Here is a 19469-nt window from a genome sequence, read left to right as displayed (position 1 = left end):
AACATTTGTTTCAAAATAATATGCTGGAACAAAACAGGATATAAGAAAATATTTCAATCAAAAAACAATCTTGCACAATTTCACAAAATGGAAATGGCCTATTATTACATGATTCCTAAAAATGTTTTAAACTGTGCTTTACTTTCCTCAGACAGTATTATAGTCACTAAATAAGACTGTGACCTAAAAAGAAAAACCATAGCAAGACTTTTAAAGTTAATGCCCAAATTGCATGATTCTCTTAAGCAACCACCTATTTTAAAAAGTATATGTATCTCAAATACAATCTAATCTAGTCTATTTTGAACTTTCAAATAGGGAGCAAATTTTGGCTTTTGGTAGGATCGTTTCATGAGATACTTAGAGGGCCCCTAGGTCAATAATGGGGAGCAGACAAGTGTGCACGTGTGTGCTGGGGAGGGGGGTGGAGGAGAGGAGGCTGGAAATGCAGGACTCCAAGCATCTGATTCTTCAACATCATGGTCATTTCTGCTGCCTTTAATTTTTATCAGAATTATACATTCTCTTGATTTAGAGTCCAATCTCTCAAAGCTTGTTATGAAAAAGAGCAATCCCTCCTGTCCCCGTGCCCACCAATCTGCCTTCCCTCGAGGCGATGCTTTTTCAGAATTTACCTCCCCATCTTCACAAGCCTCTGTTCCTATTTCTTGCTTTTGTGATTTCAGCATTCTTGATTTTCCGCTACAGACCGTGAAGAGCAATCTGCCTTCTGACCTACCCACCCCTTCTTTCTGCCAACATGCTCTCAAATAGGCACATTGTCGGTATTTGCCTTGATTTATATTCAGGGTTGACAACGGCATACTTAGGTGGGCGGTGGAGCTATCGGGAATGCCTTTCCTTCCCTGATAAATTTACAATCGCTTAGTTTTCTCATTTGCTTATTTCTGTGTCCTAAGTCAATCCCATACTCTTTGCCAGTCGTCCAATCTCTCCACACATCCTAGTGCATCAGGTCATCTACAAATGTCACCTTCTTCAAAAGGCTTCTGCCCGGGGCCCAGCTGGCAGGAGTCAAGGGAGTGGCGGCTGCTACCCAGTGTGGGAGTGCAGACTGCCAGGAAGACGAGAGAACTGCAGGAGCCAGTGTGGGCTCCACAGAAGCCCCGGGCAGAACTACTTCCTAAAGCTCCTGCGCAGCTTCTCAAGAGAAGGAGGCAGAGTCTCAGCAAAGACAGTGCACTTTCCCCAGTTCACCGCTAATACACGCGGCCACACAAATACTGGCTATTCCCCACAAACAAATCCAAGGGCAACTGCAGAAGCCTAACAGCTAAAGAAAATGGTAAAACCCACAACTAGAAGGACCTGCAACTAAGATATACAACTGTGTACAGGGGGGGTTTGGGGAGATAAAGCAGGAAAAAAAAAAAAAAAGATTGGCAACAGTTGTCAGCCCAGGTGCCAATCTTTAAAAAAAAAAAAGAAAAGAAAAGAAAAGAAAATGGTCTAAGGTTGCCTAAGAAATCCAGATGTGCTTTCAACAGAATTATGCACAGGTGGCGTCCTTGGCAGGTGCAGGCTCTGGGGCAGGAGCAAAACATATGTCCACCCAGCAAATCTCTTCCATGGTGACAAAAGCCATCATGAGTAAGAGAAGGTGTAATGGTGATGAATACCCTTAGTCATCTTAAACAGAGCGAGTCACTCCACACGGATGTCATGCTCCGGTCCTCTACACGTAAGGGGTACAACTCCCTTGCAATCACACCCTTTCCGATACACGCTAGAGGAGGGTCACGGGAATGAATACTCGCTGCAGAATTCTGGACTTCCTCAGGAGGTGTTCCTGCATCTACTGTCTTCTCCATTCTGTTCTGTGTTTTGCAAAATCCTACTATGGCATGTACTATTTTTTCTAAATTATAATCATCATCATAAACTTTTAAAAAATCAAGAACTACAAATGACATAAAAGTCCATCTAATCTTTTACTAAATATGGCTATGTTGTGACAATTTTAGTTTTAAAAAAAAAAATGAGTCTCTTGATTTAATCAGGGCCTCGGGAGCTAAAGGATTAGCCACTGTCATATTCAAAATGATGCATTTATTGAGGGCAAATCTTAACTGTGTCTTCTTCAGAAGCACGAGCTGCAAGAACGGCTAAAAGATTGAAGTAATCAGTTTACTGTCACCTTTACTGAAACTTGATTCCTTGAGCCAGAGGAAGGTCCTTACTGTAGTTGATGGTACTGGGGGAAAAAACGAACAAGTTATATGAATGATAGTACATACCTAATATAGAATATACTTATGCCATTAATGAAAAAACATCTAGCACCAGGGTGAAATGTCCAAGTTACAAGCTGGTGAAGAAAAAAATTAGGATACGAAACAATGTTAAGATAGATTCAGTTTTATAAAATAAAGAAAAAAGAGGAGAAAAACACAAAAGTCTAGAAAGATGCCTATCATACACGTTATTTAGTTTTCAGGGCACAAGAATATGGGGATTGTGACTTTCTTCTTAATCTCTCTCAGTAACTTGCATTGAATTAGCAGGAAAAACATAGATATTCTCATTCTGAAGGGAATAAATAATAAATAAATAAAATAGGAAACTATAATAATTCAGAAAATAAAAGCTTCCCTGTTAACTAATCACCTGGTTTTTCTCCTGAGAGGAATGGTACCCCCATTAAATCAGTTCCAAAAAGGCTGTAGCTCAACGTTTGCCATTCTGGATCTCAGCTGCACAAGAAAAGTTAAAAGGAACACGACTGACTTCAAAGAATGGGAATCAGGTAGAGTGTGCGTGTGTGAGACTTAACCAGCCACAGCCAAAGGCACCTCAGGAATTCCTGACAGACTAAGTCGCTGAGGCGCTAAGGAGCCAAGGTTGGGGCGCCCAGGCGAGGTCACAGAGCTAGTGAGAGGCAGTAAATGGGACCAAGATGAGTGTCCTTGGTGCCTCACCCCGTGCTTCCCACAATGTAACACCACATGGGCCTGACCCCACATACTCTGCTTTATTGCACTTGGAAGAAGCTATTTCTACCCAAGGGGGAGGAAAACAGAACACAAGTAAAAGAAATAACTCCTAGTCAAAAGCCCCCAGAAGCAGGCTCCCTCGCCAGCTGCCTACAGGCTGGGCGAACAAGCTAATCCACTTTTCAAGGGTCATGCTCTCTATTCCGAGAGCTGGCGTCCCCCAGCTTGCCAGCCAGGCCCACAGCCCCCACCCACCTCCATTTCCCACTGCTTTTACAATCTGCAAGGGTGGAAACTGCACTCAGGGAGAGCTAAACAGACAGCTTCTGCTGCTGGTTGACCCCGTGTCTGGCTCCTACGCTCTCTCTAGATAGAAACCACCAAGGAGACAGTTTCACAGTCGGGGGTTGGGCACCAGCTGAAGCTGGAGAAGAACAGTAGAAAGATAACGGTACAAAATGGATGCTCCTGGAGGAGGGGAGAGCTGTGGGAGGTTAGACAAATGAACTCAAGTGAAACTGCACAAAGAGCAGAAAGGAGAAGTAAAAGCACATTCCAGTCTCTTGAAGCCCAAACCCGTCTCCCCACAGCCTGTCCTCACCAAGTAGATCTTCGCATGTACTGCTTCCAGGCATCGCTACCGGACTCCCTGCCACCACCGGTGTGCTTTTCTCCTCCTAGAGAAACACAAAAGCAGGTCACAGTCTCTCTCTGTGCAGACGCCCCCTCAGTCTCACTGAGATGAGGAGACCACAAGGAGACCAGAGCTACCCGACCAGTGACTTCACATGAAGCCCAGACTGTCTCCTCTGCAAACACGTCAATACAAGACAGACCAAAACAAACAGGCAAACAGAACCAAGAGGGAAATAAAATAAAAGGAATTAAGAGAAACAAATGCTTCGGGAAACAGCAAAAAAAACCTTTAAAAAAACTTTACCATTAGACCAAGTTGTTAAGAGTGGAAACCTCCTGAAGGTGGAAATATAATTTTATTTTCTCATTTATGCTTATCTATACATAATTTTGTACAACATAATCTGCTTTTATAATAAAATATTTTTAAAAGTTATACTGATATCCTTAGATTACAAGAAGATAATGATTCCATAAAACAAGAAAAGGATACTATTTAAAAGTATGCCATCAAAGCATAAGAAAATAAGTTCTTGGTGTTAGGTTATTTTGGTGGTTGTTTTTTTGGTGAGGAAGAGTGGCCCTGAGCTAACATCCATTGCCAATCCTCCTCTTTTTGCTTGAGGAGGATTGTTGCTGAGCTAATTTCTGTGCCAATCTTCCTCTATTTTTCATATGGGATGCTGCCCAGCGTGGCTTGGTGAGTGGTGTGCATGTCCACGCTGGGGATCTGAAACTGTGAACCCCGGCCTGCTGAAGCGGGGCACGTGAACTTAACCGCTACATCACTGGGCCTGCACCTAGTGTCATTTTAAAAACAGCAGAGGAGAAAAAACTTAATAGAAGGATTAGAAGAAAAAATTGAGGAACTCTCCCATATGAAAAGCAAAAAAGAATAAAGAGATGGAATACAGGAGGGAAAAGATAAAATTAGACAATCAATTCTTCAAGAGATAACATTCAAATAATAGAGCTCTAGAAATTAAAATAGACAGGAAAAAGTTGTCGAAGAAATACTATGAAAATAAAAGAAAACTAGCAAAAACTTCTTAGAACTGAAAATTATGAGCCCCAATATTCTAAGGCCAATCACTGGCTCACTGACTGTCCAACAGAAATTTTTACAAAGATCTACACTGGGGCGTATTGCTGTGAAATTTCAGAATATCAGACAGAAATGGCAAACCTAAAAGATTTTGAAATAGGGAAAAAAGAAATCAGAAATCAAAGTAGATCGGGCTTTTCAACTGCAATACTGGAAATGAGATGACAAATGAGCAATATATTTAAAATTCTGAGGAAAAAATTACCACAAATTGTGCAGAAATAGCATAAAAGGCATAGCAGGTCTGCTTGCAGTGTTGCTGGCATCTGGGAACTTGGCTGGAAAACAGGTCCCTACGCTGATATAAAACTTTCCCCAAATGACAAGGGCATCACACTGGGCTTAAACTGTTTTTGTACAAACAGTGTGGTCTATAAACCCCTGCTTTCCTTCTGGAGTCTGGAATTTTGGTGTGTGCTTGGCAGTAGGCGCCTATATGACCAGCCCCCAATAAAAGCCTTGGGCGCCGAGTCTCTCGTGAGCTCTCCTGGTAGACAACATTTCACGTATCTTGTCACAATCCATTGCTGGTAGAATTAAGCACATCTTATGTGACTCCACCGGGAGAAGACTCTCAGGAGCTTGTACCTGGTTTCCTCTTCACCTCATCCCATGCAATAATGTCATATCATGCACAGGGAAAAAGAGGGAGGGTTTAAGAAGATTAATCTATCATAACAGAGGGTCAGTCCATAACATCTAAAGCTGTGAAAGAGAGGAGTGAAAGCACACTACTTAGAAAAGCTGAAGTTCGTTCAAAGGTAAATTTACTTTTTTCTTTTAGTAAGTATCTCAAAGTAGTTGCCTCTGGGACAGAAGGAGGAAGAGAAAAGTGTGGGCAGAACAGCTTTTTCCATTTTAAGACTTTTAAAAAACTTTAAAAATTGACAGTGAAAGCTCAAATGAAGAAGAGTCAACTGGAGAGAGAAGGCACGGCTGGAAACAGGGATTAAAGGCCCAGAGAAGGGGCACGCAGACACATATTCAGGCCACTAAATAGTGGAGGGCAGGGGTGAAGGGCTGAAACGAAAATGGGAACCTTTTTCCAAAGTCTGCACATTAAATAATAATTATGTGTTTGGTCAAAAATAGACAAAAGAATGCCACGAATTATTTAAACTTTTACAGGTATTAACGCATGTTTGTTTTGCTTCTACATATATTTAAAAAAATCCAAGGCAATCTGTTTTTACTATACTTTGTATCATTTTTAATAAGTAAACTTAATATATGATTGTTGGGAGGGTTTTTTTTTTTTTTTAACTATTAGGATTAATAAGTTTAAAGCACTAAGAACTCAAGGCTTATTAAGAGAAAATAGGGGCAGGGCCCAGTGAAAAGAAATAACTTAGTATTTTATCTAAGATAAAAAATAACGTTTAACATTTACTATGCCCACTTTGCAAATAAACACCAGAGTGTTTTGTGTAAAATTTTCTGGCTCTAAAGCAGGGGTTCTTACTCTTTTTTGGGTTAGGATCCTCTCCCCACAAAACAGATGCCACCATTTCAGGGCTCCACATATCTCGTGTTAAGGGCCCCTACCCTAACGTGATGCTGCATCTCAGAATAAAACGCAGGACCTTGGACAATAAGTCCAAATATGGAACATAAGCTCTCTCAAGCATGTTAGACCAGATAAGATTATTATTTCAGTTTCTTGGTCAAAGTTTTTTAAAAGCTACTATTGCTTTTGCTTTGCCACCTGCTATGGACTGAGTTGTGTCCCCTCTCAAAATTTATTTGTTGAAGCCCTAACCTCCAATACCTTAGAATGTGGCTGTACGTGGCAACAGGGCTTTTAAGGAGGTAAAGCTAAATGAAGTCATAAGGATGGAGCCCTAAACCAACAGGCCCAGTATCCTTCTAAGAAGACGGAGGGACACCAGGGATGCGTGTGCACAGAGACAATGCCATGTAAGGACAGCAGAAGAAGGTGGGTGTCTGTAAGCCAGGAAGAGAGGCCTCGGGAGAAACCAAACCTAAAAACACCTTGACTTCCGACTCCCAGCCTCCAGAACTGTGAGAAACCAACTTCTGCCGTTTAAGTCGCCTAGTCTGTGGAATTTTGCTATGGCAGCTCCAGCGAACTAATACACTGCCCAACACGGAAAAGGAGAAACGACTCTCTACATACCAAATGCACCTCCAATCTCAGCCCCACTCGTTGGAATATTGACGTTTACAATGCCGCAGTCTGATCCTTTCGGTCTGTGTGTAAAAAGGGAGGCACGGTGAGAGCAATGGATAGGAAAGTAAAAAACAAAGTAATAAATAAAAAATCCAAACAAAACCTCTAAGACTCTCAATGATGAAAAACGGATTGTCAACTACGATGATTTCATTTTCTTTTTTTTAAAGTCCATTCGCCACACAAATCAGACTTAGATACATTTTGAAAATAGACAAAGTTATACCCAAGCCAGCGGAAGATTCTGCCCAAATCCTTGGTGAAGATGCTACTTGAAAGCCCCTGTTTTACTTCATTATTCCATGCAAAGACCTCTTCTTCATTCTAAAAAGACAGGTGTTGGCAGCTGTTAGATGACATGCAGTGTTCAGGTCAAAGTTCACTGATGGTACACTCATTTCATGACATGTACCAGTGTAATTTTAGTGCACAAAAGGAAACTCAAGAATCAGCATCTTACTAATTTTATGTTTCTCTTATACAGTGCTTTGTGGGGTTTTCCTCTTCATTGTACTTTGAGAAACACACAGATGAGTACGTTCTTCCAACCAAGCTACTACATATACATAATAGCTAATATTCATTGAGCTCTTATTGTGCGCAACACACTGACCTAAGCACTTAGCATGCACTGAGTTACTTAACTCACCCTATGACACGGTTTTATATTACCCTCAATTTACAGATTAGGCAAGAGAGGCTAAATAATTTGCTCAAGAACTCATAGTCAAACACACACACACTACAAAACATGAAATTATACTGTCCAGTCACGTTATGTGCAACAATGATAGACAATTCAAAGCAAGATTTTAAAAAATGCAATCATATAATTACAACAAGGTGCAATTCTCATTATTCTATTAATCATGGCATATTCAAACCTTGAATCAGTCTCTAAATATTTGCTAGCGTGCCTAGGGCCTGTCTCATGCTGGGGAAGGACAGCTCTGGTTATCTTCATCTGCTAAAAATTCCACAGCCTGTCCTCTGATCCAGGCGGTAACTGGAGGTCTTTACGTTGCGCCTGCTTCTTCTCATTTTGTCTACCGAGTGTTAGCACTCAGCCTATCAAACTATCTGGTCCCATCTATGTAGAAGCTGACTTGACAGCCCACACAGTTCAGAATCTGGTGACATGAGATGAGGGCCCCATTCTCCATAGGGTCCCACATTGGTCCTCTGCTCGTCCTGGTTTCCCTGGTAGCTGGCGTGACAGGCTCTACGGCTTAAAGTGTTCATCTCATCATAGTTTATCCTTAACCTTCAAATTTCTACCAACCAGAATGACTTTCTAAAATCTCCCTAATTACGAATTGAGTGAAATTTAATACACCTTCATTTTCTCCTAGTCTTCACATTTGTTTCAAAATTAGAGAAAAGAGAGACAGAACTCATTTTACCTTGAATTTAAAGACATAAAGAATCGGAGCAAAAGTCTCTGTGTGTGCAATGGACGCGTTGTGGGCAAGACCTGTCACAATCGTCGGTTCTACGTAATTTCCAGGGCGATCCATAACCTTCAGTAGAGGAATGAAGTAAAAAGAATAAAAGCATTTTGTTGTCAGAGGATACAATCTTTGCCTATACTTACAAGAAAAAAATAAATACCCTTTATAAGTGAATTATTTCTCCAAAATAACTTCACATCATGAATGAGAATTTTCTCTGCCTTCCATTGGTTCTAACTTAGTTGATCAGAGAAAAATAGAAAATAGGAGGCAAGGATAGAGAGCTGTGCATGTGTCATGACCAAGTTACACAGAAAACACGGTTACAGGTGGTTATTTTAAAATTTCTATCACTTAAAAATAGGTAATCTATACCCACTGCGTTATGGACTATATCGTGCCTCCCACCTCCAAATTTCTCTGCTGAAGCCTTAACCCCCTAGTGTGACTGAATTTGCAGACAGGACCTTTAAGGAGGTAATTAAAGGTAAATGAGGTCATATGGGTGGGGCCCTAATCTAATAGAACTGATGCCCTGCTAAGGGGAAGAAGACACGCCAGAGACCTCCTCTCTCCAGGCACGGAGGAAAGGCCATGTGAGGACACTGCGAGAAGGTGGTCGTCTGCACGCCAGGAACAGAGGCGTCACCAGAAACCAACCCTGCCAGCACCCTGCTTTTAGACTCAACCGCCAGAACTGTGAGAAACACTTCCGTTGTTTAAGCCACCCAGTCTGCAGTATTTTGTGATGGCAGCCCTAGCAAACTAATACACATTGTACAGAAGTCAGACACTCCCAAAGGGGATACTGCAGGCACTCTTTTAACCAACCCCCATGTAACCAAATTACTAGTTCACATCCATTCAACTAACGCTCTCTTTTCCATCTATAAAATATCCTGATGCCCACAGCGAGCTGCTCGGCTGGTGGTTAACTCTCCAGCGGCCTGTGTTTTTCTGCTTTCACCCTGAGCTGTGTATTTACCAAGAGTCAGCTGCGTTTACTCCCAATCCTGTGCATGGCAGCTGTATTTGTTATTGTAATGCCATATTACATTACATAACTTAAATATTACACTAAGGAAAAAAAGAGCTATTTCTAAAGATTAAGTTGAATGATTCAGAAAAAACTCAATATTAGTGAGTAACCAAAAAAATACACAAATATCCATACACACCTCTGTCCGATAAGATATGGGTGTGTCACTGATAAGATGACTGAGGGAAAGGATTCTGCTCTCAGATTGCTTTGCAAGAGACTCAGTTTCTCAGTAAATTTTAAAGAAAGTGAAACTAAATTATAGATAATAAATTATCGGCATAGCTTATGTAAGGATGAAGACAAATTCCTACGACACATGAAGAAAACACCTTAGTTCTACATAAGAATCAAACAAATGTAATTATATATGTTAAATTAAAATAAAATGTTTTTGGTATGTATTTTTGATTCCCTGCTTTACCTGACTTTTAGAAATAACCAGTAAATATGGATTCTAATTGCTCTGCATACAAAGTCTTCTACCGTACCATGAAAACGAGGTCTCCTTTCCATACAAATTCCCAGGGACTCAATTCAAAGGCAACCATGGCTCTGAGTTTCTTTGATGTCCTTCCAGAAATATTCTATGCATTTTATGCTGTCATTCTTTAAGACATATATTTCCTCCTTACAAAAGGGATGGAAAAAAGAAAGATGGCCATCGGGGACCCTTCAACAATTTGCCCAGAGCCCTGCTTGTGCCTAAGGGAAAGGAAGTAAAAGTTTGTCACTAGCGATCTCAGTTTTCATTACCTTGCCACCATAGACCACGGTGCCACCTTCTTTCTTTGCTTCTTCCACTGCTCCAAGAAACATGCTCACTGCCTGCTTGGTATGGAGTGGCCCATAGAGCACATTAGCTGGAGAGAAAAAAGGAATGCTCTTCATTTCACCCTAAATGGCATCATTTTATTATTGTAACAGCTTTCCCAATAAACAGACCAATCGCTTCACACATCCTCTCAGTTTATAGCAGGAGTCAGCAACCTTTTCCTATCAAGGGTCAGATAGTAAATATTTAACGCTTTGCATGACCTATGTGGTCTCTGCCACAACTACTCAACTCTGCCACTATACTGTGAAAACAGGCATGGAAGATATGTAAACGAGTGAGTGTGGTTGTGTCCTGATAAACTTTCTTTACAAAAATGGGTGGTAGGGCAAATCTGTCTGTCAACCCCTGGTTTAGAGTACTGGTTATCAGCTAAATCAAAGCACTGCATTAAAAATACAGGACTTGTTTATTCATTCCAGTGTGATCACTCTCAATGGGATCAACTCAGGCTCGGCAGGTGGTGTGCAACTCAAGGGGGAGAGACTGATGCTGCCCTAGGTATGGCTGCCGGAAACCAGAGCATTAGAGATGACCCCGGGCACAGAGGGAGAAGGAAGATTTAGAGAGGCCTCAGTGAGGAGGTGGCATTTGAGCAGAGCCAGTCACGGGAAGAACATTTCCAGCAGAGAGCAGTAGTAAGACAGACCCTGGAATTCCTGAAGCACTAGGAGAAGCTGGGGCTCAGGGACAAGGGGTCGAATGGTACACAGGGGATGAGGCAGGGTCAGATCACCAAAGACTGTAAGCCTGCACAGGAGGGACTCAGGAGGAATTTAGGTTTTAGTGTAAAAGCAATGAGAAGTCCCTGGAGAGTTTTAAGCAGGAGAGTGAATTATCTAATTACATTTTTAAAAATCACTCTGGTTACTGTGGAAGGCAGAAGGGGAAGCAGGCAAGTCAGTTTAGCGACTCTTGCATTCTTCCATGAGAGGATGGTGGTGGCTCAGTCAAGGTAACAGTGGTGAAGGGAGAAAAGCTCATCAAACTCATCCCATCTAAACACCAGCGCCCAGGCTCACCCACCAGCCCACATCAAGCACTCAGGATCCTAACCTAGGGGCAGACAAGTCCCTCCAAATGCCAAAGAACCTGCTTCATATGCCATCAACTCAGAAAAGGAGAAGAAAAAAAAAAAGTAGATGAGAATACTTATAACACCAGCTGTCCGAAAGGAGCATCTTTGAAATCAGTACTCACAGTCCCAGGGGTTCCCGACGCGAACCTGTGCATAGGCCTTTTTGAGTCTATTTACAACTTCGTCGTGGATGCTTTCATGTAAAAACTAAGTGAAAAAAGAAACACTCATGGGAATAGTAAAATAAATGTACAAATCCATTAATGTACGATTTTTCTTAATATTAATAGTTTTTGAAATATTGTGATCTCTGAAAATAGAAGTATGTTTTTTATTTTAATAATTTTTAAATATTAAAATAATCATTATTTTAACAAATTTTTTAACTTCTAATTTTAATATTAACTACATGAAGACAATAGTTTCCCATAGGTGAATGTTAGAATAAAATCAAAAACCATGTCTTTATCAAGTTTCTAAGGACTTACTTGGCCAAGCTTCACAAATCAATGCTGTCTGTTTCTGTTCCAGAGAATTCGAAGTGTTAATTAGCAGGGAACCTCAGAGTACACCTGTCTCCCAGGGTACCCGTTCGAGTCTTAGTGAACACACACCACAACAGTCTGGTCAGCCTCCCTCTGCTAAGTAACCGCACGCCTTGAGCCTCAGGCTGAGCAGGTCTCCAGAGTGAGGCCTTAATCAGGTGAGGGCAGCCCTCGGACTCCTTCTGGGTAGGATGTGAGCTCCATGCTACATTCCTAGTGGCAGAGGTGAACTTGTCACACCATCCATTCTCTGGGTTGGTCTCCATGTGATGAATGGACCAACATTATGAGAACTAGTCAGGGAGAGGTCTGTAGTACCAGAATGGTTTTTTCTACAAACCACTAATTGTCCCTATGGAAATCAATATGGGCATGACTAATAGCATCTTCTAATATTTAGCACTAAGTATAAAGCATGGCTATGTATATTTGCTCTAAGACACAAGGGAAAAATGAAAGTTGGCTGAATAGAGAAATGCTTGCCTTTATGTCATTTCTTGTTTGACCGTGTAATGAAGGTTATCATCTTTTGGAGCATCCCTGCTTCCTTCTTAGCATTAATGTAATAAATAAATGATTAAGGTGAACAAATTTAACAAATTGTAAGTAAGTACTTACAAGATAAGTATATCGTACCTTAGACTTTTTTGAGAACTTTCAACTGAGTAATAAAAAACAAAGGAAAGATTGATATTCATTTGTTGTAAAATACAGGAAAAGATGAAAATGAAAAGTCATGAGGGGAGCCAGCCCCATGGCTGAGTGGTTAAGTTTGTGCGCTCTGCTTTGGCGGCCCAGTGTTTCGCCAGTTCAAATCCTAGGTGCGGACATGGCACCGCTCATCAAGCCATGCTGAAGCAGCATCCCACATGCCACAACTAGAAGGACCCACAACTAAGGATACGCAGCTATACCAGGAGACTTTGGGAGAAAAAGGAAAAATTGAAAAAAAAATCTTTAAAAAAAAAAAAGAAAAGTCATGGGAAAAGTAAAGACTTAACTTTCACATATCTTTTATTCTAATTAATTTAGATTATGTCAGCCTTATAAAGATTTTGATCATATTCATGATGGGTGACATTAAAAACTCAAAACCAATTCCTCTGTAATTTAATTGTAAACAATTTCTTTTTAAATTACGAGGAAAACTCAACAACAATAAAAAAATGGCAAATGTAACCCAACTTTGTACCCAACCAAAACTTGTTTGGTTGCAATATATACAGTTTTTCAGTATCATAAGAGTCATGAAAATCATGGTTGTATCCCACATAAGACTGAAATCAAGCTCAAGTCTAAGTGTGAACATTAAACTTCCCAAACCTCATACACTGAAGCTAAACAACATCTCGTTATATATACTTAGTATTAACGTGTCCTATACCTATGTGGTCAGACTATATAAAGAGAACACACAGACACAGAGTCATTTGCTTTTCAATAAACCACGTCACATCAAGTCAAATCTAAGACTTCGACTTACAGACTTAGTTTTTGAATTTTTCAAACTTTTAGCTTGTTTGATTCTCCAAGTGACATTGGACTTTGTCCACATCATTCTACATGTAGGACTGAAAATAGGTCTCATCTCCCAGTCCAACTTCAATCAATTGGCGTGAGACTATCTTTAGCTTGGGGGGGGGGGCGGTAAGGCAGAGTCTCTCGTTGATTAGCAACATCTGCCATGAGCACAGAAGACAGCAGGGCCACACGTTTGCCAACCACGTCTAGAGAATACATTTTTCTAGCAGTACTTCTATGACACCTCCCTAACAGTACAAATTGTTAAACTGTTTGAAGATAGGACAATCTCACGTGCCTATGCAGACACACTCACCAGGCGCCTTGCGGTGGTACACCTCTGGCCAGCTGTCCCCACGGCCGCAAAGAGAGCTGATGGAACAACTAAACTGAGGTCTGCATCCTCAAAAGCTTAGAGAAGCACAAACACACTCATCAGTGTCTCGAAGTAGGCAGACAAGGTACTTGTAACTGGTATAAAATGATGTCTTGAGAAAGCACAATAAGAGAACATCAGAACTTCCCTGTAAAATAAGCATGTTCACATTGCAGAGGCAACTTTTCTTCCAAGGAAGATGATATGAGAATAGAGCAATGAGCTCTATGGTCTTCACCCAAGTACAGATGTAAATTGAGGCTCCTACTTCTTCATCTTTCATCTAGCAAAGTTTCTGATACTAAGTCTCCTCTGTCCCCTCATTATGTGGTCTCTTCTCTAAGCCCACCTTCTTCTTTGTCAGTGACTTACCTCCAGTCTCCAGCCTAGGGCCCATCTTGATGCTGGTTTCCCTGGGCCCAGAGAGGGCAAGAGGATTCTTCTGATTATCATCGCCATCTAACCATGCTCTCCAGCAACATCTACACCCTCACCTGCAGCAGTCCATGCCCTTAAATTCCTCTCGTTGCCCCTCTACAGCTTTTCCAAGTCTCTGAAACCCCTCAAGCTTTTTACTCCTGCACCAAAGGACCTCACCCCCTACTTCATGGAAAACATCCAAGTGTTTTTGGTTTGTTTTTTATATTGGCACCTGAGCTAACAACTGTTGCCAATCTTCTTTTTTTCTTCTTCTTCATCTTCTCCCCAAAGCCTGCCAGTACATAGCTGTATATTCTAGTTGTGAGTGTCTCTGGTTGTGCCATGTGGGACACCGCCTTAGCATGGCCTAATGAGCAGTGCCATGTCCATGCCAAGGATCCAAACCAGAAAAACCCTGGGCAACCGAAGCAAAGCGGGCAAACCCAACCACTCGGCCACGGGGTCAGCCCCTGTCCAAGTGTTTATACAAAAGGCCATTTTCAGCTTCCTCTGAAGAAATGAATACAAAATCACTTTCAAATTCCTCTCTACTTTTGTCTATTCCTTCCTCTTCCACCTTAAAAGAAAAAACTACATAGTCTTTACAAGGTTAACCCTTCTCTTTATGTTATTTGTAATTCCTTCCTTCTCATCCCTTCCAGAAACTTACAGTCACAATTTCCTCTTATATCTTCAACTTTTCCCTGTCCAATTTAATAGCATTCTCAAATAGCAGATGGTTAAGAAGGTGGCCTGTGTAACCAAACAGACCAGGGTTCTTTTCTATCTCCTCCACTTTTTTTTTTTTGGTGAGGAATATTGGCCCTGAGCTAATATCTGTTGCCAATTTTCCTCTTTTTGCTGGAGGAAGATTCGCCGTGAGCTAACATCTATGGCAATATTCCTCTATTTTACGTGGGATGCCACCACAGCCTGGCTTGATAAGTGGTGAATAGGTCTGTACCAGGATCCGAACCTTCAAACCCTGGGCCACCGAAGCATATCACGCACACTTAACCACTACACCACGGGGCCAGCCCCTTCACCACTTTTTAATTGTGTTATTTTACCTTTTTGAGCCTCAGTTTCCTCATCCGTAAAATGGATAATGATGTCTGAGGTGCTGACACATGATAGTAAGGAGTTAAGGAAAGAGCTGTGCTCTGGGGTCTGATTATCAGGATACAATCGCTGGCTCTGTCACTGGTGAGCCTGTCACTTCAGGCACATAATCATCTGAAGCCTCAGAGTGTAACCTCCAAATGAGATTAATAATGGTATCTACCTCATGGGATTATTGTGGGCATTAGATAAAATGATGCATAGGAAACAGCTGAGCACAGTACCTGGCAAACCCCAGTGCCCACTAACTGCTAACTATATGTTGAAACAAACTCTCCCTCTAACTAGGTTAGAAGTTCATCCAGAACAAACCCTTCAGCATGCACTTTTTAAACTTCTGGTACACACCACTAAGATCCAGGCATTTAAACACGATGATAATGATGGCAACATAACAATTAGCAAGTTTTGCTTTCTATCACAAAATCCATGCTTCTACTAAGTCTCAGCATACTGATGCTCATTACAGTATCCAGAAGTTACGCTGGTAGACTCCTTTCGCGCCAAACAGTTGAAAAAAAGAATACCCAATCCTATAGGTAAGCGATGAGATGCCTTAAGGAAGTGTTGCTTTCCAATAAAAAAGCACTTAATATTCTTCTAAAGACAAATTGATGTTTGAAATCAAAAGGAATCAGCAAGTGACAGAACAGTCACTCACTTATTCTAGAGAAACATGTGGCCAGTTTCCAGAAAATAGGAGAAGGAAAAACAAGAAACAATGCCACACTAGGAAGTCTCAAACACAGGTTCTAAGCCCCAGGTAACATTTTCCAAAAGTGAACCCCTTTCCTTCCTAGTTATCTCTGCCTTCAAACCATTGCGTCCCGCTCACAAGTAAAGCTCCTAACATGGGAATTAGGTCACAGACACACATAGTATAGAAGGGACGAGTTCCTACACAAACAAGTTCTATATATTCAGGATGGCTGTTGGAGCTATTCTGAACCGAAAAACAAGCAAACCAAAAAATAAAGGGCAGCCTTACCAATAATGGCATTGTTTCCTCCAAGCTCTAACAAACTTCTCCCTTTAAAAATATATAAACGCAAATTAATGCCTATTTTAGTATTTAATGCACACTGCTATGGTGTCAAATCATAGCGTATCCTAATTAAGTTTTATTTTCCTATTTAAAACATAGCATGATTTTGCATCAATGTCCAATTTCCTAATTTTAATAATTGCACCATGGTTATATGACAGAATGTCCTTGTTCTTAGGAAATACACCAAAATATGTAATGGTAAAGGAACACAATGTCTGCAACTTTCTCAAAGGTTCAAAAGTAATATGCACCCAAAATGTGTGTGTGTGTATGTTGGAGAGGGAGAAAATGATAACCAAATGGGGCAAAATGTAAGCAAATGGTGAACCTCATTAAAGGGTATACAGGAATTCCTTGCATTAGTCTTGTAACTTTTCCCTAAGTTTGAAATTACATCCCCAAAAACTCCAAACAGTGCAAAGTGGTACAGTCACTGTGGGAAATCATACGACAATTTCCCAAGAAATTAAACACAGAATTACCAACGATCTAGCAATCCCACTTCTGGGTACCTAACCAAAAGACATGAAAGCAAGGACTTGAACAGATACTTGTACACTCATGATCATAACAGCATTATTCACAATAGCTAAAAGGTGGGAGCAACCCAAGTGTCTATCGACGAATGGATAAACAAAACGTGATGTCTACATACAGCTTTAAAAAGGAAGGACCAACCTTGAAGACATTATGCTAAGTGAAGTAAATCAGACATGAAAAGACAAATATTGTGTGATTCTACTTATATAAGGTTCTTAGAGTAGTCAAATCCACAGAGACAGAAAGTAAAATGGTGGTTGCCGACGGTTGGGAGAAGGCAGTAATGGGGAGTTAGTTTTAATGGGTACAGAGTTGGGAAAACAAAAAAGTTCTGGAGATGGACAGTGGTGATGGTTGCACGACAATGTAAATATACTTAGTGCCACAGAACCGTACACTTCAAAGTGATTAAAAAGGTAAGTTTTATGTTATATATATATTTACTACCACACACAAAAAAGTTGAATAACATGCTTATTCTAGAAAATTATTTTTAAAAAGAAGCAAGCATCAAGCAGGCAAAAAGCTATGGGCCATAGGTCACCACAAAATCTCTCTTCATAATTTGGTATAGTGTCTTCCAAGCTCTCTTCTGTGCATTTATATTTAGTTGAGATCATACTATCTAATTAATTTTGCTTTATTTTCCAATTAATATACCTTTTCCCTAACTTATTAAGAGCTGTTTAAAAAACAAAATCACTGCATAGTATTCCATCATGATGATGTACCAAATTTTATTTAGCTACTTCTCTAGTGTTGAATATATTGGGTACTGATTATTAACTTGGTTATCAACTTAGGTCAGGGCCAAAGAGTATAAATGTGAGAGCTCCTGATATACAATGCCAACCTACATTCTAGGAAAGTTATACAGCAGGCTATGAATGCCATTCTTACTTTATACTCCCCAGCATGAAGATTTGAGATTTGTTTGCCTCAAATTTTTTTTTTCCCCCTCAGGAAGATTGGCCCTGAGCTAACATCTATTGCCAATCTTCCCCTTTTTGCTTGAGGAAGATTTGCCCTGAGCTACGTGCCAAGCCTCGTCTGTTTTGTATGTGGGTTGCCACCACAGCATGGCCAGTGATGAGTGGCACAGGTCCATGCCTGGGGAGTGAACCTGGGCTGCCAAAGTGGAGTGCACTGAACTCCACCACTAGGCCACAGGGCTGGCCCCTGCCTCAATTTTAGAGCTGTATTTACTACTGATCTTTAAAACATAAATTTATTTTTCCTTAAATGCACTTTAAAATCAGCTTCCACGTGAGTAACTTTTATTTATTTTGGATATGAGGAGCTTACGTGACAGCAGGAGACTATGTTCTCACCTCTGCCACTCTGAAACAATTAAGCCTCAGGTGGTTATTAATTATAAGGGGTAGGGCTGTTACTACCAAAAGCCACTGAGCACTACCTCAGCTTGTCTCCACTGCAACAGTTAATTTAACGACAGCTTGCTGGTTGCAGCAGAGCACTATCCTAGGTGCTAAGAAAAGGAAGGAAACAGAAAATTCTACACCTAACATGGGCTCCTCCTGCCTGGCTTCAAGTGATATGCGGCAGAAGAGGAGGGACTTATACTTTCTATATCCTTCCAGTTCTCTATGTGCTCCCTAACCACACTCAGAACCGCCAACCCCCTCCAAGAAAGCAGCTGTAACTTACAACAGGCAGATACATTTTTTAAAAATTGTAATCCTACTAATGGTACTACTTAAGAGAGAACAAACCACTGCTTTGAGTAAGAAGGGGAAGGGAGAAGGAGAAGATGAAATCTCCTAGTGAAAGAAGCAGGACTAATCATCTTGAGCACCTTTATTTGCACATGCTTATCGGCCATTTGTATATCTCTGAAGAAATACCTATTCATTAGAATGCTGTCCCATTTTTTAATTGGGTTTTTTATATTGTTGAATTGTAAGAGGTCTTTATATATTTTAGATACAAATCCTTGATCACCTAAAGGATTTGCAAATATTTTCTCCCACTCTGTAGACTGTTCTTTTCATTTCTTTGACGGGGTTTTTTGAAACAACAAAAATGTTGGATTTTGATGAAGTCTAATTTATCTGTTTTTTCGTGTGCTGCTTGTGCTTTAGGAGTCACATCTAAGAAACCATTGCCTCATCCAAGGTCACAAAAATCTATTCCTATGCCTTCTTCTAAGAGTTTTATAGTTCTAGCTCTTACATTTAGGTCTGATACATTGTGAGTTAGTTTTTGTGTATATGATGAGGTAGGGGTCAACTTCACACATACCTATGTGGATACCTGGTTATCCCAGCACCATTTGTTGAAAAGACCATTGTTTCCCATTGAGATGTCTTGGGACCCTTGTCAAAACTCAATTGACCATAAATGTAAAGGTGTATTTCTGGGATCTGAAGTCTATTCCTCTGATCTTTACATCTATCCTTATGCCAGTACACAGTCTTAATTACTGTACTTTTACCGTAAGTTTTGAAATTGGGAAGTATGAGTCCTCTGACTTTGTTCTTCTTTTTGAAGGTTGTTTTGGCTATTTGGGGTCCTTTGCAATTCATATGAATTTTAGGATCAGCTTGTCAATTTCTACAAAGAAGCCAGATGACATTCTGAAAGGGCC

At 40.6% G+C, this 19469-nt stretch overlaps 1 protein-coding gene across 1 annotated transcript in view; it reads right to left on the bottom strand.

Annotated features, from left to right (window-relative positions):
- Positions 1–610: 610 nt before the first annotated feature.
- ALDH7A1 (aldehyde dehydrogenase 7 family member A1) overlaps positions 611–19469 on the bottom strand; it is a 40152-nt gene continuing 21293 nt past the window's right edge. Inside the window, exons 10-18 of the mRNA XM_014859537.3 lie at positions 16262–16303; positions 13672–13766; positions 11412–11496; positions 10133–10239; positions 8290–8406; positions 7113–7210; positions 6833–6906; positions 3556–3631; positions 611–2215 (exon numbers count right to left, since the gene is read on the bottom strand). Coding sequence (XP_014715023.2) covers positions 2161–2215; positions 3556–3631; positions 6833–6906; positions 7113–7210; positions 8290–8406; positions 10133–10239; positions 11412–11496; positions 13672–13766; positions 16262–16303 — 749 coding nt within the window. The 3' untranslated portion in view covers positions 611–2160. The remainder of the gene's footprint in view (positions 2216–3555; positions 3632–6832; positions 6907–7112; positions 7211–8289; positions 8407–10132; positions 10240–11411; positions 11497–13671; positions 13767–16261; positions 16304–19469) is intronic.

Source organism: Equus asinus, chromosome 9 (assembly GCF_041296235.1).
Source record: "Equus asinus isolate D_3611 breed Donkey chromosome 9, EquAss-T2T_v2, whole genome shotgun sequence".
NCBI classification, from domain to species: domain Eukaryota; kingdom Metazoa; phylum Chordata; class Mammalia; order Perissodactyla; family Equidae; genus Equus; species Equus asinus.
This window is presented reverse-complemented; position numbering and strand designations above follow the sequence as displayed.